This window comes from Siphateles boraxobius, unplaced genomic scaffold, assembly GCF_051911475.1.
Source record: "Siphateles boraxobius isolate OS27281-9 unplaced genomic scaffold, OSU_SipBor_1 8, whole genome shotgun sequence".
In the NCBI taxonomy this organism is placed as follows: domain Eukaryota; kingdom Metazoa; phylum Chordata; class Actinopteri; order Cypriniformes; family Leuciscidae; genus Siphateles; species Siphateles boraxobius.
Window position 1 is genome coordinate 6,574,943 of NW_027509208.1, and position 24,952 is coordinate 6,599,894.

The following is a 24,952-nucleotide window of genomic DNA, read 5'->3' on the forward strand; positions in this document are numbered from 1 at the left end:
CCAAGAAAGCTGCATGCTTGATATTTTCAGTCTCACTTAACAGCTCATTTCTTCCACTGCTCAATATAAACGGATTTATACTGCACTGTAAAGGTCAAATTGCCTTAGACATGGTAGCTGTTTTTCTACTAAATACTGAATGAATGATATGTTGGATTATTTACATGTGTAACAAAGATGTTTTCTACTGCTTTAAAATATTTTACGTGAAAGGAATCTGTAGATCTTGTAGAAACAGAGCCATTATGCTGTAAATATTTTTAGATATATCCAGCTGAACATTCTAACATGATATTATCAATTAGTTTGCATCAAAATGTAAGGAATTATAAATTGCTCGGTCTCCAGCACAATGCTGCAGGTTATGAATGCTTTGCAGGACATCATTTCCAAACATCAGATTAGCATGTAAGTTATTATGCAGACTTTCAAAACAACTAACATGCTGAAATATAATACGTTGTAACATGTCCTGGCATGTTATGCGGTGTAGACAAGTGCACTGTTTTCATGGCAGATGAATGAAATCTTTTGTGACGTTGCCACTGTGGAAGCTTGGAAGTCTCACACTGACATCTAATGGGAATCAATGGTAATGACACTACAATATATATATATCAGATTGCATCCTATTATAGGCTACATATTCACACTGTAAATATTGAAATTGAAATTTGTTTTACTTTGATCATCATTATAGTTTTAATCATGTATGAATTAAATGATGAAGGCATTTCTTAAATACAAGTTTATTTTTTACCTTCATATAAAAAAATGACATTCTAGAACTTAGAAGAGTTGTTGAAGACAAAAATATGCAGATAAAACTATATGCTGTAGCGGTGTATTTACATTTGAAACATTATTTCTTTCAGTTCACATCAAATTTGGGGGTCGGTATCATATGTGTGAACAAAAGAACGATTTTTTTATATATATATAGGCCTATGTTGTTGTTGTTTTAACACAAAATGATTTTGTCCCATACCTTTGATATATTCTATCAAAGTAATTTCAATGTGATCCGGATCAAACCACAACTTTATTTTAAATTAACTGCGTGAATTTTGAAATTTTGGTGCTGTTTATAATGTGTCATGCACAGCACAGGTCAAATTAGGATAGCTCTATGCACGATGATGCTCTTTAAAAGCAGCAGGTGGCACTTTACGATTGTCTGACGTACACCTACATCATTATTCGCGTCGCGTCAGCAGAGGGCGCCCGTGAGCGCGTATCTTACAACAACACATCGGTAGCGTCTCAGCCGCGCGCGCCTTTAGGCGCAGTCAAATGGCGCTTCTCCAGACAGCCACGGCAACCAGTCAGGCCAGCTGATGGTAATTAGGGAAGAAACCGCTTTTCCCGACATATTATTATCTTTATGTCGTATGAATCTGTAAGCTATTATTACTTATTTTATTTGCGACAAATGCGGACGTAAGGTTAAAGGAGGACATTACGCTTAGTTGTGCATGGAGCTGATGTTATGCCTATAACGGACTGACAACTGATAAATTCATCCTAAGGTAAGCAATGCATGTATAGACATGTAGTGGCAGCTTTTAAATCATTCTGTTTTTACAGCAGTGAATTGTTTTGGTTGCATGCAAACATTGTATGTTTTATTTAAAAATATAGTCGTTGTAGCTGACGTTTGCAACACGTAACATGCTGCAGATATTTTATGAGTAAGTTACACAGGCGTTTGGGAAATCTCAGCATGCTGTCAGGCTCATCCGATTCACATAATCAAGGGAAACTCCATTATGTCTTATACGAGCTGGTCATGTTTACAACAACAGGCTTCCCTATAGGGCTTTCCCTTTAACTATGACCAGTAGTAGTAGCTATTAATGATAATAGTGACATCTAAATGATGGGTTTAAATCACTTCAGAAATGTAACGTTACTTTTAGAAAACCAAGTGTTGTTTACTAACGGCTAGACTACTCAGAAAACAGATGAGATCATGCGTTCCCTTTCCCAGGACATAACTCAGTCAAAACATGACCTTGTGCAATGTTTGTGGGAGTTGTTCTTAATAGTTTGTTATATAATGGCTGACAGTCTACTGTTGATTAATTGGGTGCATATGCTTCCCATAATTTTGTTGTTTATGCAGGGTGTTTAATGCATTAGGGAAATCGGTTTGTTCATTGTGAAATAACGTCTTCTCTCTTTTTTTTTTTTTTACAAACCAACTGTCTGTAATATGTGTGTGTGTGTGTGTTTAGAGAGAGAGAGAGAGAGAGAGACCGTAATTAATTTACTAATTATATTGTTATTTCTTAGTTTTCTGTTAATAATTGAAAAAAATGAAGTAAAAAGTCAAAATAGTAATCTGTGTAGCTGTGAACAGTGTTATTTTAGTATTATTTACATACTTTTATATAAAAGTGCAATTTTAAAATCGATTTTATTTTTATATTTTCAGTTTTCATTTTAATTTAAGTAAATTTGTTTATTTGTTCGTTTTTAGATTTTTTTTTAATATTACTGTTTAATTTAAATTTATTACTGTTTTAGTTGTGGTTTATTTCCTGTTAGTAACTTAAGTTTTTCATCTAAGATGTTTTGTTAGTTTTAGTTAACGTTAATAATCTTTATAACCTGTAATATTCTTTTTTTAATTTTGTTTAAGTCTGACAATGTGCTATATTTTCTTCTGGTCATAGAAGAGTGGCCGAGCTGTACGTGTGCCCTATTCATGCATAGACTCTTTGAAAGCCTCTCTCAGCCAGAGATGGGCATGAATACATGGAAATGTATTTAAAATAAAAATACAACATACTGAGTGGAAAAATGTATTTAAGTGGAAAAATGTATTTAAATTCAAATACAAAATACTGTGTGAAAAAAAATGTATTTAAATACAAATACAGTATTTTGTCTTTTGAAAATACATGTGAAATTGGCCATCCAGTGCAGGTTTAGGTCACAGTGAATGAAGAAACTACATAGGCCTTGACTTTTAATTCCTAACCTCATCTCTGCTCCTTTCTTTCTCTCTCTTTCTTGCTGGCAATCTCAAATAAACGTATGCAAAATAGCAGCCATGTATATACTTATTTCTGACCAGGTTACAATGTAGTCTATTACTTGTGGTGAACACTCTTAAAAATCTCATACTGTATGTAAAACTGTGGGAACCTTTTCTGATATCTAGCAAAGAATATGGATTGGTGATATGACCCAAAATCTTTACACAGTTACAATATCATGGTTTCACAATTCTCAATATCAGTTTTGATACCACAGCAAAAACTGAATTTCAAACTCTTTTAAGGCTTTTTTTTTTCAGGTAGTCCAATGGTTTTTAAATAAATAGGGGTGTAACGATACCCTCATGTCACGATTCGATACATATCACAATACTGAACTCACTATACAATATTATTGCGATACTCCATTACGTATGATAAAGGTGAACAAAAAATTTACTGTTGATTAAAATGCTAAATTGATATTACATTGTGGGTGTAAATTAATAGGTTTGGACTTGGTGCTGGAAAACCAATGCAGGACAGTGAAACCAGAATAAAAATATTCATGATTCTGAAGCTGAAAATACAGAATTATTTTTAGACGATTATGCTTCCACTCTTTTAATGACTAGATATATTTAAAATAATGTAGGCCACTTTTTACTATCAGACATTTGGCATTATCAGGACCCACAGATATTCCCCGATTATATTATTTTCAACATTATAAATAGTAGTTTAATGTAGTACTGACACTAAAACTCTGAAAACCTGAATATTTGTTATCCACAATACAACAGGCTACATATTGTCACTATCCATGATACATATTGTTGCATTTTTGTATTGCGATATATTGTGACACGATATTGTTACACCCCTATTTTTAAGTATAGTAATTGTATATTTTTTTATGTAAAGTTTGTTTGTTTCTATAAGTTTATTAAAATTAGAAAGTTTATCTAAAATGTAAAATTAGAATTCATTTAGATTCATTTGACACTATTTACCCAAAGTTTTTTTTTTTTTTTTTAAATGTATGAACAATAAAACTAAAAGCTGAAGATTTTTGTTGTGTATCATTCATCAGTGCTTCTTTTTCCACTCCAATGTCCCAATAATTCCTAAATTGCCTACTAAAAGTTGCACGGATAAATTTGCTTACACCACAAATAGGCCTATCTATGTAAACGATTTAGAAAATGTTCCATCGATTCACACTTTATATCATCGCTATACATAGTGTCATATCACCCAGCCCTAACATGCAGTTATGCTTTAAACACATTTGACAAGCTAGTTGATAATAATCAACAACCGATCAAGGCTGATTGACTAATGCTATTTTCCCACTTGCCTGTGCTCTTTTACTCTTTCATGTCAACTGAAGGCAAATCTGAAAAATGCACTATTTTAACTTTAATCAACAAGTACAGGTCCATCTCAAAAAATTAGCGTATTGTGATAAAGTTAATTATTTTCCATAATGTAATGATAAAAATTAAAACTTTCATATATTTTAGATTCATTGCACACCAACTGAAATATTTCAGGTCTTTTATTGTTTTAATACTGATGATTTTGGCATACAGCTCATGAAAACCCAAAATTCCTATCTCAGACAATTAGCAAATTTCATCCGACCAATAAAAGAAGTGTTTTTAATACAAAAAAAGTCAACCTTCAAATAATTGTTAAGTTATGCACTCAATACTTGGTCGGGAATCCTTTTGCAGAAATGACTGCTTCAATGCGGTGTGTCATGGAGGCAATCAGCCTGTGGCACTGCTGAGGTGTTATGGAGGCCCAGGATGCTTCGATAGCGGCCTTAAGCTCATCCAGAGTGTTGGGTCTTGCGTCTCTCAACTTTCTCTTCACAATATCCCACAGATTCTCTATGGGGTTCAGGTCCGGAGAGTTGGCAGGCCAATTGAGCACAGTAATACCATGGTCAGTAAACCATTTTAACAGTGGTTTTGGCACTGTAAGCAGGTGCCAGGTCGTGCTGAAAAATGAAATCTTCATCTCCATAAAGCTTTTCAGCAGATGGAAGCATGAAGTGCTCCAAACTCTCCTGATAGCTAGCTGCATTGACCCTGCCCTTGATAAAACACAGTGGACCAACACCAACAGCTGACATGGCACCCCAGACCATCACTGACTGTGGGTACTTGACACTGGACTTCAGGCATTTTGGCATTTCCTTCTCCCCAGTCTTCCTCCAAACTCTGGCACCTTGATTTCAGAATGACATGCAAAATTTGCTTTCATCCGAAAAAAGTACTTTGGACCACTGAGCAACAGTCCAGTGCTGCTTCTCTGTAGCCCAGGTCAGGCGCTTCTGCCGCTGTTTCTGGTTCAAAAGTGGCTTGACCTGGGGAATGCGGCACCTGTAGCCCATTTCCTGCACACGCCTGTGCACGGTGGCTCTGGATGGTTCTACTCCAGACTCAGTCCACTGCTTCCGCAGGTCCCCCAAGGTCTGGAATCGGTCCTTCTCCACAATCTTCCTCAGGGTCCGGTCACCTCTTCTCGTTGTGCAGCGTTTTTTGCCACACTTTTTCCTTCCTACAGACTTCCCACTGAGGTGCCTTGATACTGCACTCTGGGAACAGCCTATTTGTTCATAAATTTCTTTCTGTGTCTTACCCTCTTGCTTGAGGGTGTCAATGATGGCCTTCTGGACAGCAGTCAGGTCAGCAGTCTTACCCATGATTGCGGTTTTGAGTAATGCCGGGTTCAGACTGCGCGATTTTAGCCCCGATTTTGGCTCGCCGACAGGTTTTGAGAAATCGCAGACAAATGCCCGAAATCACAGGCAAATCGGTGCTCGTTCACTCGAGTGACAATCACGGAGTGTGAATGAGCGAAAACGCGATCTGAGAGAATCGCCGATGAGTCGCCGACGCCCGTGATATATTTGGCATGCTAAATATCTGGACCTGTCGGCGATTCACAATCCTGCTGTGTGAAAAGTGTTCTGACTGAAAACTACATCGGAGATGACCGACAGCCAATGAGAGAGCAAGATACAGGACAGCAGGGTGTTCAGGGAGGAGTTATAGACCAGAATATCAGTATTTTTAATACATACGCCTATATTTACAATTATATCAAACAGAAACAAAGCACAAACATTTGCATGACCAGCAGCAACAGCAGGACATTTGCAAAATTATTTATTTACCCCCAACTCTCTTTGCAAAACACAGTCCTTGCTCCCCTCGTCTTCCCTACCATTTCCTCCTGCATAAACTGTTTATTTTTCTCATTTTTGCTGCAAATCAGCGCACAGACAATTTGGATCGCAATCTTCTTGTGGGCTATCATTTTTAATAACAAATTCAGTGTCGCGCGAGAACTCCGGTCTCACGCACACGTGATCTTCCGTTATTTCCTTATCACTTCTCGCGTTTGTTTGGTTGTGAAACGTAGTTTTCGGACCAGGGAGAAGTTGTCGGCGATTCTTTCTTTTGTAAAGTCATGCAGTGTGAAACCTCCTGCCGCCGATCCATCGTGCAGTGTGAACACACCAGCAACTGAATGTTACCCCAGATAGTCACACAGTGTGAAAACAACAGTCACACGATTATTTTGAAAATCGTGCAGTCTGAACTCGGCATAATGAAACAGGCTGGGAGTTTTTAAAAGCCTCAGGAATCTTTTGCAGGTGTTTAGAGTTAATTAGTTGATTCAGATGATTAGGTTAATAGCTCGTTTAGAGACCCTTTTCATGATATGCTAATTTTTTGAGATAGGAATTTTGGGTTTTCATGAGCTGTATGCCAAAATCATCAGTATTAAAACAATAAAAGACCTGAAATATTTCAGTTGGTGTGCAATGAATCTAAAATATATGAAAGTTTAATTTTTATCATTACATTATGGAAAATAATGAACTTTATCACAATATGCTAATTTTTTGAGAAGGACCTGTAGAATTGATCATGACATCCTCTCCTTTTTCCAGAAAAATTGCTGATCCAATGACGAGTTGTACTGCAGCTCACATGCATGAATGTTGGGGTTGTGGGGAGGGGCGTGTCTGAACTAGTTGAAAGGCTTCAAAATACTATTCAGTATTTAGGCTAATAGTATTAAATACTATTTCATATATCTGAAATGCTGGTCATCCCTGCTCTCAGCTTAGTTAGACTCAACTAGCAGCCACAGCCTTGGTATTTGTTGCTGTGGACAGTCTGGGGGTGACCCAGACTGCGTGTTATAACTTATAAGTTAAGTATTAATTATAACTCTAGATGTAGAGTAGTGCCTGACCTATTGATTGGCAGCCAGTTAGGAGTTACTCCCAAACCGTGGGAAAATGTGGGAGTTATTTTTTTTTACAAGATTTATAGAACTCGCCTATAGTGTGTAGAAAACTATCACTAAAATGAATTTTTAAGACGTGCTTTGAACTCCACCTCAAAGAAAACGTACGCATTTGTTTGGTTTTTGTGAAGGTTGAAGCCTTTAACCTATATTGGGATGTTCAGACATAAAGATAACGAGAGGGGAAGTTAATTGAGCCAAGTGTGAAGTTACAGAAGTGGGCTGAGCATGAAAGAGGGGCATTAGTGACTGCTGTAGTACAGCTGGTCAGCTCTGAATGTCCCTTTCATGAAATGCACAGGGACTTCCCATGTCCGGAACAAACTGTGCCTGCCAGCTTTTAGTGTTCCTGCTCTATACGCACACAGGAATTTAAATATTACGTCAAGGTTTTGTTAATGTCTCAGCACAGGTAGACGAATTGTTTTTGAGGCCGCAATAAATAAATTAGCCTATTAATGTGTCCTTGATGATTTTTTTTTTTTTATGATCAGGGAAATGTTTATCATCTTTTCAGTCTAGTGAGGACAAGAGGCTGCGGTGACTTACTATATGCTGATCTCCAGCTTTACAGAATGTGAGCTGTATTTGTGTGGTGAAGCATAACATCAGCCTACACGGGTGTCAGATTTATTTTACGGCATCTTATTGACTTGACTAAGCGTCATATAATATGTTGTCTTGTACCTTAGGAATTTTTTTTTAAAAATGCATGACTTATTTCGATCACATACTTCCTTAGATAAACTCTGACATGATCAAATTACCATGAATGTATCTTATTCAGCCTTATTCAGTGGTTGAGAAATTCACTTATAAGGGTAATATATACATATATATATTTTTTTTTTTTGTACCTCTCCATGTTTAATGAGTGACTCACACAAACTGTAGGTAAATATGAACTGGGACACTTTTCACTCCGATTTAGATGAAAACCTTGCATTTTTCACATAGTGTGTGTATTATTTAAGGAGGTTCTGCCGCTTTAAGATATGAGCTGTAGCTAAAAGTAGAATATTATGAATATATCATACAGAAATGCAAAATGTACTAGTGTTTTATTTAGCGTCATTTAATTTCAATATTTTTCTGCAAATCATCCAGATTGGACTTCTTGATGGAGCCTATATATTTGATACTCATAGCCTAAATCAGGGTTTCCCAAACCTTTTTGTCAGCCAAAGCATAAAAGATTTAACTGATGTACCCCCTGAGATTAAGAGAATATTTCAGTAATTTAACAACATTCACTTGTTTGTGGTTCTCTGATATACTGTTCCTAGGTATTTGCTATCATGAGTTCACTCTGAGGTCATGTTGCATTGTCAGAATTATGGCTTTTTTCCATCTGCAAACTTTAATAACAACCCCCTTCATCAAAAGAACAATGAATGGCATGGGATCTGAAAAAGCGGCCTACTTTCTGAATCTTTGGATACATATCAAGTATTGATTTCTCAAACCTCATAAATGCTTATGAGAACAGAGGGTACACAAAGACAACTCTCCTACATATTTCTCTGTATTCCTCAGTATTTGTTGAATGAGAGATGATGGGTGTGCATTTTGAACTGCTACAAATCCTTTGATCCCAGCTATTCAAGTAATCTGTTAAATCCTCTTTAGATCATTCTGTCTACACTGTGATGGAACAAGCTCTCTAGACATTCACCTCCTGAGCTTTCCCAATGCTTTCTGGTGCACACTGCGATGTGCACTCAATTAAACACTTAGTAAAGATCTCAAATCCTTGATTGTGAGACGATATCTCACATGATCTTATTATTTGTTACTTAAATCTTCTTATTAAATTCTATTGTGGTATAAGCCAAAATATTATTATGAATTAAGGCATAGCTGTTGGTGTCTGACATATTGTGTGTATTAAAACAATGGTTACATTTCCTTACCTATAGTAAGGAATCATATCATGTGAACACATCAACATAGTTTCATTCTGAACTTCTGTACATGATGCAGATGAACAAAAATATATAATTAAATAATAATTAAAAATCGGTAATTTTGCTTATTTATGGTGTATGAAATAACTTTTTTATGTGTATTATAAATGTTACACCAGTAGGTCTTGCAGAGCATTGGTCTGTGCTCCATAGTCATGCATATGCTGGCATGCGTATGGCAAAAACAGGAAGTGTTGCTGTTTCCTTGGGCAGAGCTCACATCCTGTGCTTGGCTGGAACACTCTCAGCTCCCTCAGACCTGCGCACTGCCTTGCAGAGATTATTTAAAACCACACTGTTCTAATTGTGGATGAATGCTAGTTTTGTCATTTACTAGATTAACGATCGATCGATCAATCAACAATTTAAACTCACTCATACTGTCATAAATTACTAAAACTATTTCAAATTTGACAAATAATCAATTGTCTTGTCCCTAATAGTCAACCCAATGCAGGGGAAACTGTAAAATGAACAGCAGCAGTGCTAAACTTGCATCATAAAATTACAACACTCGAACCATATGAATTAAACTCACTGAGACGGTTTCATTTCCATGCATCATTTTATTATATCCATGTATGTGGTAACAGTAAAATCATATAAAACAGTGAAATCGTCCTCAAACTCTTCTGTCTTGCCTGCACTTGAGACGGTGACATGAGCTCCACTGAAAGTCTTCTTCTCTATTGGTTGTCGCTCGCAAAAATCGCTTCTCATTTGCATAAAAATTTCTGAACTTTTGTCACGTGTCTCGCGTCGCTTGACACGCCCACATTCTGTCACCAACGACGGTCACTGTCGCCATTGAAATGAATGGGATCGTGTCGCTGCGTGTCGCTGGCGGTGTGAACGGGGCTTCACAAAAGCAAAAGCTGTTCTCCATAAAATGTGCAGCACACAGATAAACGTTGGGGTTATAATTTTCAGCAACAGTGTTTAAAATAAATAACCACTCTAAATTTGTCCGACTTAAGAAGGCCAAAAATAAGGGTTTTGAAACTGGGGTGGGCGGAAAAAAGTTTCTTTTTGACATAGCAGCAACACACTTCGTCTACTCAAGCACAACTCAACCAGGCCTCTGCACCCTTTTTTGTGAGTTCCGTTGATGGGGATTATTAAAATGAGTAACAGTCTAATTTCATAAGATCTGGAAAAAAACGCGTTGTAGTCCAAACAAGCCGTTTGTTGTAGTTCTTGAAAAGGGGATTCTGTTAAATAAAATATCTCCCTTTGGAGTGGACTTTAAGCTTTGTAACCTTGCAGATCTTTTTTATGCTCTAACAGCAACATTACACAATAGCTAAAGTTGAAAACGTGGAAAAGCATAATGGGACCCTTTAGTAATGTTAGTCTAAAAACAAAAAGGACCGGTGCTGTCAAAATGACACCAAAAAATAGTCTTTTACTGTGCGTTCACACCGCCGTCGGCGAGAGCGTCAAAGTGGCCGGAATTCATTAATTTTCAATGTGAGCCGGCGACGAGCTCCAGCGAGAAGCTGAGCGTCTTGGACGGTCAGGGCGTCGAGGAGAGTTGAAGTCAGGTCAACTTTATGGTAATGAGCTATGATGCGGTTCGGAGGAAAAATGGAGGAGAGGTTGATCATTGCTGTGGCGGGTTTCCCATTAATTTATGACTTGTCCCTGTTTCCATACAGGGACATAAATAAAAACAAACTGATGCGTGGGCCAAGGTGTCTAAAAATTGTTGGTGTTCCTCCTGGTGAGTTTCTGATGTGCATTAACGTTATATATTTACTAAAAATAAGCGGGAATTGCATGCTAACTTTAGCGCCATAGCATGCAAAACAGTGTTGCTGCCGTAAGTCAGTCCGTAAAGTTAACGTTACAAATTTTTACAAGATCAGTGATTGTCTCTACATAATTAAATGTGCAACTATATTATACAGCTATTTACTGATGCTGTCGAACCGGAGCTGTACAATAGTCTACTTCAGCTCGCCAAATGTCATTAACGTCAGATTTCACTATCAGCGGTTATCATAGTCTGGGTTGTTTCGTAGTACATTTGAAGTACAAAATATTTCGCATATTTAAAAAAATATTTATTTATTTTTTTGCTGCAAGGAAAAACAAAAGTGTACTATACTTGGTCTCCCCTGTGGTAATCGTCAACAAATTGCTTAGCTGGAGAAAATAATGATAAATACTTTTGTGCGCAAAAAAAAAATTAGTATGAGTCATATCATAGTATGGTCTGAGGAAAATAACAAAATTGAGATATTATTCACTAAAAATGTCTGATTTGGCAATTAATTGTTTTATGATTTAAATAAATTAATTGGTTGGTCCAGTTAACTAACAAATCATTCAGACTGGTTTTATGATTTCGACTGATTCAGTTCTGAAATTCAACTGACTGACTCTGGAACTGTTCCTTTAAGGTCGACTTCAGGAGACTGCTGCAAGTTGAGTGACTGAGAACATTAGCAATAGGTTGGTTTCACGTGACGTCACGCTGCTGCATCGCGAGAGCGCGAAAATTCAGATGTAGGGCAGGAAGTGAAATAGCTGTGGATCTGCCATCAATGTTTTGTGTAGTTTACGGCTGCCCCAATCGTTCTAATATAGAAAAGGGAAAGGGTTTTTAACGAGTACCAAAGATTGTCATTCATTAAGGTGAGAAATGTAAAAAGCTCACAGAACAATGCCGTAAAAAGTGGATTTTTAACGTAACGTTACGTTTGCGGTTTGGAAGGAGCAGAGTCTGTGTCTGCAGCAACGGTATGTTAGCTAGCCAACGTGTTTTTTTACTGTCTGTGTTTATATAGCATTAGGTTGTCGTTCAGGGGATCAGTGGGAATGGGACATTATGATGATCAAGGTAAATTAGACTCAATACTGACTCTCCACAACGCTTTCCTCCATAGACGTATTCTCCATATTTACTTCCTACCCTCCATCTGAAATCGCCGAGCCTTCCCGCATCATCCTAATCATCATCATAATCACGTGACTGAAACCCAGCTATAGCCTATATATTTTTATTTTTTTGTCAGGAACCAGGTTCCATGTCCATAGTTCATGAAAGTTTCTTTGAATATAAAATCTCTCTCTCTCTCTCTCTCTCTCCCCCCCTCTCTCTCCCTCCCTCCCTCTTAGCAACATTAAGTCTGACTAGCACAGTTGCTTATGTATTCACATACTCCTCATTTGTAATGTAATCCAATTAAGCAATTAGGTTGTTCAGGGATTTCAGTATTGTTGATGTCACAAATCCGAAGACCTACCAAAGGCATCTCTATATGTTTGTTCTGAGCACATTTAGACTAATTTAAAGTGCTGCTGTAAATGGTTTTAACTTTTTAAAAGTTTGATGCAGAAGCATATATGAAGTGGTACAAAGAGTTACTGTAAATATGTGCTTTTGAATACTGATACTTTGAATTTGTCTTTACATTGTCTATTTTTATGTATCCACCAAAGGTCTAGACTATATAGCCAAACTGTTTCTAGACCGCTCATAAGAGACAGTTGTAGCGACAATGGAGAGAACAGCTTAATTTGGCTTCAACCTAGATAGATTAAAAATAGATCTTATGTAAGCCCTTTATCAGTTATATAATTTTACTCATACTTGCACTACAAGCTCGGATGAAAGTTATCTTGGCCCCAACGCTTTTTGCGAAACTGAGGAAAGCCAGTTCCTTTATTAAAGTGATCTGTGAGCACTTTTAAATGTGCATACACAACAAGAAAATGTGCTTTAGAGCTAGGTATTAGTGTTATTTACCTCCATCAGCAGATAGAGAAGTTCAATTACAGTGTCAGGCTTTTGGACACTCTCTGTCTTCATCTTGGACCCTTTGAGGGATTCATTGTGCCAAACTGATGTGCGTGACCCAACTTTATAGGGTATTTCCCTTTCTGGCCCATTTCCATGGAGTAAGAGCAAAAGATGTGGTTAGAGATAAATGAACAATGGAGGTTTATAGGCCTTTTTCATGCCTGGGATTTCCCCTTCGATTTAGGAAAAACTCTTTAGTGGACATCTTTGTTTTTTAGTAATTTATTCCTTTTCAAAGTTACCTTGTACTAGTTGTTTGTATTTGAGTCTATTTTTGAACTACAGTAGAGTGCTTTCTCAGAGGTCTATTGTTTATATAGTATTATATTATAGTATTTTATATATTTCTGCATTATTTGCAAAAAATTACCTTTTTAAACGGGTTGCATGAACAACTTTTCTATTGGTCGTAAAATGAAATGGAAAAAATTGGTATACAATACTGACTCATTTTGGCACTTGATATTATGTGTGTGGGATTCGTGGGAACAGGACATTTTGACTGACTCTTCGTTATTGTGATGTGTATATCCTCGATTCATCAAATTTGAAGAATAGAGTCAAATGGAATTCTGCCCTACAAAGGCAAAAGACCTTAACTCACCAGAGTGTGAAACTGAGAAAAATGAGTTTGAAGTTTTTTTGTTGTCCAGCCAACTGTATGATAAGTAGGACACTGATAATTTGCCAAGTAGTTGTCATAATGTATATATTTATCTACATAAAAAAGAATGAGCTCAAACTTGACCTTTGACCTTTATTCGGAAGTTGCTGTATTCTGCCTTTGCATTATCTGCAAAACAATCATGGGTCATACAAAGGCACAATACCTTAACTTCTAATTTTTTGACCATTTTGACTTTATCACTCTATACAAACATTTCTATGATAACAATGATAGCCTTAAAGTAACATTTAGTGAGTTCTGTCTAGTAAGGCTTAATATTACACCAATAGAATGTTAAAAAATAAAATGAAGACTATTATCTGTACTGGATCATTTTAAAACGTTATCGTTGTACTTAATTTAAGTAAATTAACATTTTAAGAGGTAGGAAAGTAACCTGTTTAACCGGGACAATTTCATATTGGTTGGTGTAAACCAGACGTGGTGCGACACTTAATATTGAATGTCAACCTCCGGACAACTTTGCACTTTAGGCTAGCCAGCCGGCACATGATGAATTAAAACAATGGATTTGTCTTCTCAATGGATGTTGTTTTCCATGGATTTTGACCATGTTTAAAATAAAAAGGTAAGCTGCGATCTAAGTTATATTTGCTGGGTTGGTTTGTGTGCGTGGTAATGTTTTCTCCTCGCCAGGGGAGGTGTATGGCAAGCCGTTTTAACTTTTATTCATTTTCAGGATATGAATTCTTGATATCAACAATTCAATTTTCACTAGTTAAAATAATAGTTATTGATATCAGGAATTAGATTTCTACTAGTAACAATGGCAATTTTTGATATCAGAAATTACATTTCCACTAGTTACAATGCTAATTCTTGATATCCACAATTAAATTTTCACTAGTTAAAATTACAATTCTTGATATCAGCAACTGAATTTCAACTAGTAAAAACTATAATTCTTGATATCTGTAATTGTATTTTCACAAAAAATAAATATATACCAAGGTTTTTCAATGTTTTTTTTTTCCTTTTGTATTGTTGGTGAGTAAAACAGAAATGCAGGTTCTCTGCTCCATAAAAATATATATATATATATATATGTATGTAGAGAGAGAGAGAATATTTACAGTAGCCTATATATACAGTATAGCCTACTCCATGGAGCAGAGAACCTGCGTTTCTTATTTACTCACCAACAATACAAAAGGAAAAAATAAAACATAGAAAAACCTTGGTGCAAAAAAGTCAAAATAAATCAAGCAAGATTAAAGATTCATCTGACAGTACACAGGTTTCACACTTTTATCTGCATAGATATTAATCAATGAGCTGGCAGTTAACAAAATTAAAAGTTAATCAGGCTTTAAAGGGTTAAATTTTGGTAGGAGGGAATTCTTGCTGGACAGCCAATAGGAAGGTTTAAAATATGCCCGCTACCACCCCCTTATTAGCATTTTTTGCAACTAGTTAACTAGTCAGCATTTTTGCTTTCACTAGTACTACTAGTAGACATTTTGAGCGTCACTAGTTAACTAGTAAAGTAAAAAACAGTTCAACTAGTTAATTAGTGGGCATTTTGGCTTTCACTAGTTAATTAGTAAGGTTTAAAATGTTTTTACTAGTTAACTAGTAAGGTCTAAAAAAGCCCAACTAGTTAACTAGTAGACATTTTAGCTCGTACTAGTTAACAAGGTATGGCCATTTTTGCCTTACTAGTTAACTAGTAAGTTCCAACACATGTCAACTAGTTATCTAGAGGACATTTTGGGCTTTACTAGTTAACTAGTGAGCGTTTTGGCTCTCACTAGTTAACTAGTGCTGATATCAAAAATGTAATTGTTGATATCAACAATTGAATTGTTGATATCAAGAATTCATATCCTGAAAATGAATAAAAGTTAAAACGGCTTGCCATAGAGGTGTGTCGTGAGGCGTATCGTGAGGCATCCCCAACCCACTCGCTTTGTTTTCTGTTAGTGAGTGTCAGATTGGCAGGCAGCTAGCCACCCTGTATGGCACGAGAAAACTTGTAACGTTAGGCCTACTACTAGTACTAGTACTAGTTAATAGTATCCAAGCTTTGATTTATGGTGTCTTACAGCTGGCACACCATCATATTTTTGCAAAAATTTTATTTCCACTTTATTTAATACGTGTGGCAAAAGTGCTTCAATTACATATAGGCATAACACTGTAACTTCAGCGCGGCAAACGCGTTGCTGGTGGGTACAACTAAGGCAGAGTGCCTTAACTCCACTGTAACTTATAATAACAGCGTTCTAAAGTGCAGCGGTACAAAGCTAAAAGACTGTAACTGATGTTAAGGTCTTCTGCCTTTGCTTTCCCTCTGCTTTTGGAAGTTATGGCAAAAACAGCATCTTATTTTTAGCAGAAAGAACAAAATTGACGCAAGATATTTGTCCACATGATAAAACTGATGTCTATTGTTCCAAATATGGCAATAACTCATTTTGACCAAAATTTAAGTTAAGGTCTTTTGCCTTTGCACGGCAGAATTGTTTGGGTTGTATAAAGTGGGCATTGCAAATGCAAACTAAAACTGTTTTATGTGAGTGACAGATTGCTGGAGAAGAGGGATTGAAACTTGTCTGGCCATTGGACACTTATTATATAATAGTGTTCCTGATGACATTGGATGTATTATGCCTATACTGTTTGATTGTGGCCATGATTTTAATGTTTGAGACCAATTTTGGTAATAATGAAAGATTTTTTTTTGTAGTAGTAGGGCAAACTCTGTAACCTTTTATCACTTTCATTCACACCGACCGGGTTTTATTGCGACTATGATGAATCAGTAATGTTGGTTTGCAGTCCTACAGTGTGATGAAGAACAACTTAACTGGTGATGTTTGATGCAGTTTGTTTGTCAGAGTAAGAGAAATCTTGCATTCTCTTCACATTATCAACATTGCCTCCTTCGCAGTCGCACTAAAGAAAAAGCAGTCCATGATAGATTTCAGACACTGCACAACATTTTTTTTTTTTCATTTGTACAAAACCATTTCAATTTGAGGATTTCATAAAGTGCAGTGATTTATGGTGTCATTGTTGTCATAAGATGTACATCATACAGTCACTGCCTTGACTTCTACCCAAGATCTCAGGGCAGGCGACCTGAAAACCAACAATCATAAAGGATGGAATAATCTCATCGTGTACACGTGGCTTTACATATGATATGACCGAGAGTTGCTGTGTGGGTGTGCTGACAGAGTTGAGATGCCCAAACGGAGAGACGCACAGCCTGCTGAGAGCCGTTTGTTGTTTGGGCTGTCGACTATTCCTAACACTAACACAATGAGATCCTGCAGGCGCAAGCACACGAGTCTCCATCTGTCTCCACCTACTCAGATATCTGCCGTGGGGAAGCGCACTAACTAGTCCATCTGAATGCTCCTCAGTTTATTATTACAGCTCATGATGGCGTGTAGCGCTCAGTGAGGTACAGTGAACCACATTACTTTTTAGTAACTTCAGATGCAAAAAGTTTTGCTGTGCCATATTGGGAAGGAGCGTTTGAAAGTTTACACGTACAGTAGCCTTATAAATGATATGTGCGTGTTATGCGGAGGTCTGTTTGTTTTTAACAGGCTGCGTCGTGTTGCTCGTACTCTCTGAGGGAGTCTGTTATGTAGGGTTCTCCAGTGGAGACAGTCATTAGTTTTCTTTGGGTTGCCTGGCAGCAGTACTGAGGGGTATTGACATACTTGCCATTGACTGATTGGACAAGCTCTCAGCAAACAGCAGAAGCTCTCGGGGGAAAATCCTGTGGCAGACAGACCAAGTATTTTAATGGATAAGTAATGAGATCCCCTAAATCTTTGTATCTATGGTCCAAGGTACCTTTTTACCCATTAAGTTTAAAATATTGTCTTTTATATGGAAACACAGTATCAGTACCATATGGGCTTTTGGCCTATATTAGAGACCTATATTAGAATTTGTAATTAATCAATATTGTGTATTTAATTGTGCCTGCTAATTTAGATTACCATTGTTGTCATCTAATGCTCACTTAAAGTTAATCTTTAAAATCACTGCTAAAAGTAATCTTTAGCTTATCTCAAAAGCAATATAAATTTTTTTCTTATTGTACATTATAATGTTTTGATCATTGTTATTGTTAAATTTTAATTGCTTTTGGTGAGTGAAATAAAGCTAAAATAAAATTGAATTGTTTGATGGAAAAACTGAAAATTAACTGAAAATGATCTTGATCTATGAAAAACAAAAATAAAAAAAGCACATAACATTAGTAAAACTGAAAATATAAAAATATAAGCTAATTCAAAATATGAATAAATACTGTAATAGTATATAAATTATACTAAAATCATATTGTGCTAGTTGTACTAAAAAAACAATGGTTTTGATGCCTAAATTCACTTCTTACATTTAAAAGTAATTATAGTTTGTAGTGTTTTGTTTTTAATCTTTATATAGATAAAATATGGCATTTATTTACTGCTTTAGCTGTTTTTAAGACATGTTTTCTCTCTGTCTTTTAGTGTCCCAGGTCGGTCTACCATGAGCAGCTCTCGCTACGAACCCAGCTGGGACGTGGACCTGGCGCCGCTTCTGTCCTGTAAACTGTGCCTGGGAGAGTTTCCCCTGGAACAGATGACCACCATCTCCCAGTGCCAGTGCATATTTTGCAGTCTGGTAAGGACTGTGTCTTCAATGGCCACTCCTGTGTGTTTTTCAGCAATGTGCCAACTAGTGTTACAAAACAAATTGTAATCCAGTCTCTTTACATGGGAAGGAAGGAAGGAAGGAAGGAAGGAAGGAAGGAAGGAAGGAAGGAAGGAAGGAAGGAAGGAAGGAAGGAAGGAAGGAAGGAAGGAAGGAAGGAAGGAAGGAAGGAAGGAAGGAAGGAAGGAAGGAAGGAAGGAAGGAAGGAAGGAAGGAAGGAAGGAAGGAAGGAAGGAAGGAAGGAAGGGTGTTTTTGCCATGCTAATAAAGATTTTTGAATCTTGATATGTTCTCTACAAGCAGCTCTTGAATGTTGTCTCAGCAGAATGCTGTGATGGTCTGATGTTGGCTTGACTACAATGAACAGAGTGTTTGTGGGTGGAAACATAACCACAGGCAGCAGTTGTCTCATCATTTTTTCAAAGATGAAAAATTAGAAATCTGTCTCTTACAGTGTTTGAAGCAATATGTTGAACTCCTCATTAAAGAGGGCCTCGAACCGGCTATTAGCTGTCCAGACTCTGCCTGCCCAAAACGGGGACGTTTGCTAGAAAATGAGGTAAGCTCACTTTAAAATGTGTCATTTTTTTGCAGAAACTAGAAAAACTATTGAAGTTTTAAAGTATTAAGACGGTCTCTCTTCCTCTGTCATTTGCTCCTGTCTTGCTCATATACTCTGTTTCTCTGCTGTAGATTGAATGTATGGTGGCTGCAGAGGTCATGCAACGTTATAAGAGACTCCAGTTTGAGCGAGGTGAGTTTCCCTGAGAGATGCATAAGTACATGGTCCTAATTAATTTCACTTTTTACACCCATTTTTAATCATCTCTTTAATCTACTTAAAATGTCTTTTTTTTTTGCTACTGTCTATAAGAAAAATATATTGCATTTTTAATGAATACCTCTTTGTTCCTCTAAGAGTTTTCTGTCATGTCTAATATAGAATTTTTAAATGCTCAATCTTTAACATCAGCATTTTCTGCAAAGCCTGCATCAAATTTTTGACACATTCATAAAACTTTTACACCGAATTGTGCAACATAAAGTGATCAGGACATTCTTTTTTTTCACTGGAAGGAAGTTCTTACATCATACAAACTATAATATGTGTTCATCAACATCATTTATATCAAAATAAAATTTGATTCCTCAGGTCAAACTGGGGATGTAGATGTCTGTAGTAGTTGCAGATGGGTCATCATTTCAAGCATGCTGTTTGTTTTTCCTTACAGAGGTGCTTCTGGATCCTTGTCGGACCTGGTGCCCGTCGTCCTCATGCCAAACGGTGTGCCAGCTGAATGAAGCAGAGGTGCAGTTGCCGCAGCCGGTGCAATGCCCTCAGTGCAGTCTGCGTTTCTGCTCGGCCTGCAGGGCGGACTGCCACACCGGCCAGGCGTGTGAGGAGAGCCTGCCAGTTACCACCTTCCTGCCTGGGGAAAACGGGTAAAACCTCAGCATTAAATCATGTAGCATTCACAGCAGAGATATTGCTTCTGTGGGTGTACCCCATTATGTACAGATAATAATAATTATCTTATATTCCCCTTCATTTAAGTTTCTTGTCCAATTTAAAGTCTCCTTTTGTTTTACAACACTGCATCTGGTATTAATTTTAGTAACAATTCTGTTTAGAGTCTGTATGATTTCAACCAAAAACACTTAGAAACAATATTAATTTTTATAAAATCAAAAGATGATAACCGATTAAATGCATCAAAATTGACAGTAAATACATTAATATTGTTATAAAAAAAAAATCAAATAATGCTGTTCTTTTGAACTTTCTACTCAAAGAATCCCCCAAAAAATGTATTCTAAAAAATATAAAGCAGCACAACTGTTTTCACAATTAATAAGAAGAAATGTTATTTAAATAGCAAATCAGCATATTAAAATGATTTCTGAAGGATCATGTGACACTGAAGACTGGAGTAATGATGCTGAAAATTCAGCTTTCCCATCACAGGAATAAGTTGAATTTTAAAATGTATTAAAATAATTTTTTTTAAAAACAGTCCCTTTTAATTGTAATAATATTTCACTATTACAGTTTTTACTTTATTTTGATCAAATAAATACAGCCTTGGTTAGCATAAGAGACTTCTTTAAAAAAAAAAAAAATCCAACTCCAAAAACTGTAGTGTTTATATATAACCTTGAAGCATGTTAGCAAGTTTGGGTTTTATTTTGATCAGACTTCATAACATTAGCAATATGTGTCTCTCAGACCTTAAACAGAACATGACGCTCAACATCTGTTCTGTTCTATGTTCATCTCCCCTCTTCAGTTTCAACATCAAGAGCCTGGAGGACGAGGCTCCGATCAAACGCTGTCCTAAATGTAAAGTGTACATTGAGAGGGATGAAGGCTGTGCCCAGATGATGTGTAAGAACTGCAAGCATGCCTTCTGCTGGTACTGCCTGGAGTCATTGGATGTAAGTTGTGCATATGACATGTTTAACATTATTATTAGTAGTAGTAGACATTATTATTATTTTATTAGACATTTATTATTTTATTATTAGACATTATAATTATTTAAAAGAGGCCCAAAAATTTCTATACTAATTATGTACCATAAAGGTAGAACTCTCATGGGAATGTCTTTTTAAATGTGTTCCTGCTCCACTACAGTCATGCTTGGTTAGACCAATATATTGTGGGAGTTTTAAAGTGCTGCTAACTCATATGTGTCTTTATTGACACTAACATCTTTCCTTCACTTCCTCAGGATGACTTCTTACTGATCCACTATGATAAAGGTCCGTGCCGGAACAAACTGGGACATTCCAGAGCCTCCGTCATCTGGCATCGGACGCAGGTATGTACCACATGAGCGCATCCCTCCAGACTGCAGATCTGAAGTGCTAAAGACAAGCTGGCTTCACAGTTCACCTTAAATAACCCTCCAATTTTGTATAAGTAATAGAGCATGATCTATCAGTCTGTAGTAAGATGTTATGTGTTCATTTTTTTAAGAGTGGCTTATGTCTTTACTGTGCAAGGAGAGATTAGAGATACTTTATTATATATGAAATGGAGAGAGTGAGAGGTGGCTGATCCTCAAAAGCACAACAGGAGGCAGCGATGCTTTTTTTTATTTTTTTTAACCTTCCTAAATGTGTGTATGCATATAATGCGTCTCTTTATCTAGTGGTAGATGTGTAAAAGGGACTCCCCCTCACCTAAGGCTGTATGTTAATATTTCAGACATTTGATGTAGAGGGAACCACATTGTCTTAATATTTTGTCAACTCAACAAATCATCAGTTTGTTAACTCAAAACTAATAGGATATTTCATCAATTAAAAATAGGTAAATTTTAGAATTAGGTCATTGTTTTATATATACAATGTATACTGATCAAATGTTTGGGGCCAGTTAGAACTTTTTCTGAAAGAAGTCTTATGCTCACTAAGTCTTAATTATTTGATTAAAATACTGTACAAAATAATATTGTTTATTATTATTATTATTTAAAATAATTTTTCAATTTTATTCTGTATATATTTTAAATGTAATTTATTCCTGTGATGGTAAAGCTGAATTTTCAGCCTCAGTACTTCAGTCTTTACTGCCACATAATCCTTCAGAAATCGTTCTAGTATGTTGATTTGGTGCTCAAGAAACATTTATTATTATTATTATCAATATTAAAAACAGTTGTGCTGCTCAATATTTTTGTAGAAACTGTGATTTAATTTTTTCTTCAATTTTCAGGATTCTTTGATTAATAGAATTTCCTCTGTAACATTATTAATGCCCTACTTTCAATCAATTTTAAAGCATCCTTGCTTAAAGTATTAATATATCAATAAATTATATATATATATATATATAAATTTTTTTTTTTTTTTTGAGGACACTATCAATACGGCTTTTAAAAAGCCGAGTTGTTTGCTTGTTGATATTCCATTTTATTTAGACAGTTCTTTAACATTTTCAGAACTGTAAAGTTTTTACTCTCTTGATGCTCCCAAAATTATATAGAAGCTTTTTTCAGGAAAAAAACTAGATCATTACCAGTAGCATAGAATAAACACCAAGATATGATTACCAAGAGCCATTACTCCCCTCCCGTGGCAGAATGCCTTCTGGTTTGACATGTTAGAGCATCACAGACCAATATCTGTTTCAGTTTATAATCAACAGGAATAGTACACATTATTTATTTATTTTTCCTCCTTTCTTTTCTTTTATTATTTCATTGTGATCTTTTCACTTCTGTGATCAGGTTGTTGGGATCTTTGCTGGCTTCGGTCTGCTCTTGCTAGTGGCCTCCCCTTTCCTCTTGCTGGCTACTCCCTTCGTCCTCTGCTGCAAATGCAAGTGTAAACGTGGCGACGACGACCCTCTTCCTACCTAGAGCTCAGTTTCAGCTTCAGGAGGCGACTTGCATCTCGTTTGGATCAGCTGTGATCCCATCTCACCTGATTCTCCTGAGCACACTTTGCAGGGGCATTGGTGAAAGACTCAGCTGGTCTGTCCGTGAGACTGCACATCTCAGTTGCATTCAGATGTTGACTTTCATTGAAAGGTGTTATGGAGGAGCAAGGTGATTGAATAAGCCATCGGAGTTAAACAGATCTGTGTAATGCTTGGAAGCAAGCACTTTTGTTTCCTGTATGACATACAGCTGTTTTTTTGTTACACACTGTCTTGTACTCTATCTTTTCTCATCTTCACTGTTTCTTCACTTTATGTGGTATGATGGTTAACTAAGCTTTTTTATGATGTTTAACCTGGGATATAACAAAAGACAAATTCTGTTGATTACAGACTTGACAGGAATACAGTTCTTAGCACTGCTTTCATTCTTATAGCATAGTCACATAACCTCAATATTTCTGCCAGTTTTTCTAGTCTATTTGCAAATGCATGCTGGAGGCAGAGGATTTTAGTTCCTGCAGAAGCTCTAATGAGCCTCAGCCTGACACTTGCTTCTGTATGCTTCCTGTACACTCTTTCTTAGGACAGCAAAACCTCGTTCTTCCATTTGAGTTTACTCAAATACTGCGCACACCCCCCAGACGTAGCAGACGTGCCACCTGATGCCTTCTCAAAGCTTGTAGGCTTGGGTGTCGCTGAAATATTTCTTATCCTTCTGGTATCGGAGAGTTGGTCAAATATCAATCACTGTTTATAACCGTAAATAAGCGTATAATTAAAGCAAGCTAACATTTTATACACATCATGAATTATGTCATCTACATGCATTTTGTTGAGTATAACACATATGTTGGCTTAACCCATAAGGGTCTTATCCACAACCTGTTAAAGATCCAAATACAACCTGCATTACCATGTGCCTGCCAATTTAGGTCAAAGTAATCGGGCCAGTGAGGCTTAACTTCTTACTTTTCAGGTCACTCTAGGAGTTGCTTATTTAATTAATTTTTTGGAGTAATACTATTGGGAACAATTTGCCAAATGTGATGTGTAAGCCCATGTGTTCACTGTCTAGCACATTAATAATTGGTTGATTACTTTTGAACACCTACTGTAGTTTTTGTTCTTGTTCAGTTAAATATGCCTTTAATTTTTTTCTATGTTTTGTAAACTTTTTTTAAGTTTTAAAACACGTTTTGTAGCTAACTGTATATATTGTGTATTCACGTGTTTTTCATGTTTAAATATATTATGCTGCAGTGCACTTGGTTGGCTTTTCTTTCACAATAGAACAGTTAAACTTACCTTTAGAAAGAACAACATAAAGTTGTACCTTTTCAATGCTGTATTTAAAAAAAAATTGAAAGTTGAATCTCATTTAATACCCAACTAACTTATAACTAATTTGTTACGAATTATGTTGAAGTCCTCCTGCTTTTTTAGTTCAATACATGAAGATGCTCTAAACTGAATAGTTAAATCTTCTGTCATAATTGTACATTATCTAAACTTACTAAAGCCATGTTAGACAGTCCAATTTCTTCCATTTATTTTTGTAATATTTTGGCCCATCTACATACTGCAATGTTAGTGAAGTGAGAACAACAATAGTTAACTGATTCATCAAGCACATTTGTAGTGGTGGAATCCATATTTAGCGCACGTTTTTTTTTGGAGTTTAAGGAATGAGCATGTCATAGAACTGGCTTCTCAAAAATGTTAATTTTCATGTTATGTGAGCTTTTCAAAATTGTAATAGCCTAGTTAACACTGGGTTATTCTAAACCATGGCTAAAATGGAATCCTGTGTTATGTTGTTTCCCAATTATCACTGCTCATACTTTACATGGGGTTAACAATTAATTTGCATATTTGCATTGTCATTGATTGGACAAATGCAAAAAGCGGACTAGAGTCTCTAGCATTGCTCATCCTCTATTTATATTATATTGCCCCTTTTTAAGACTAGAAAGGTAAGAAAAAAAGTTCACTCATAAGTGAGTTTTTCGCAAAATTTCCCCTTAAAAACTACGTATGAAATCAAAATTGAGTTTTTTTGGCTTTAAATATGAATGTTAGCCTTACTGTGATCTATAAGTTAGTGTGCTACAAACCAAT

The 24,952-nt window shown here is 36.3% G+C and overlaps 1 protein-coding gene across 1 annotated transcript; it reads left to right on the top strand.

Moving 5' to 3' along the window:
• Positions 1-1,215: 1,215 nt before the first annotated feature.
• Positions 1,216-24,098, top strand: rnf144ab (ring finger protein 144ab). The gene is made up of 8 exons (XM_077220890.1): positions 1,216-1,529; positions 18,261-18,414; positions 18,899-19,003; positions 19,138-19,198; positions 19,677-19,887; positions 20,733-20,880; positions 21,177-21,266; positions 22,680-24,098. The coding sequence occupies exons 2-8, from the start codon at positions 18,280-18,282 to the stop codon at positions 22,809-22,811; spliced, it is 882 nt and encodes a 293-aa protein (XP_077077005.1). The 5' UTR covers positions 1,216-1,529; positions 18,261-18,279; the 3' UTR covers positions 22,812-24,098.
• The last annotated feature ends 854 nt before the right edge of the window (positions 24,099-24,952 follow it).

Excerpts from the sequence above, each read along its gene's own strand:
- rnf144ab (XM_077220890.1), top strand. The coding sequence starts at position 18,280 with ATGAGCAGCTCTCGCTACGAACCCAGCTGGGACGTGGACCTGGCGCCG. Across the intron at positions 19,888-20,732 it reads TTCCTGCCTGGGGAAAACGG|TTTCAACATCAAGAGCCTGG; the intron begins GTAAAACCTCAG and ends TCCCCTCTTCAG. Across the intron at positions 20,881-21,176 it reads ACTGCCTGGAGTCATTGGAT|GATGACTTCTTACTGATCCA; the intron begins GTAAGTTGTGCA and ends TCACTTCCTCAG.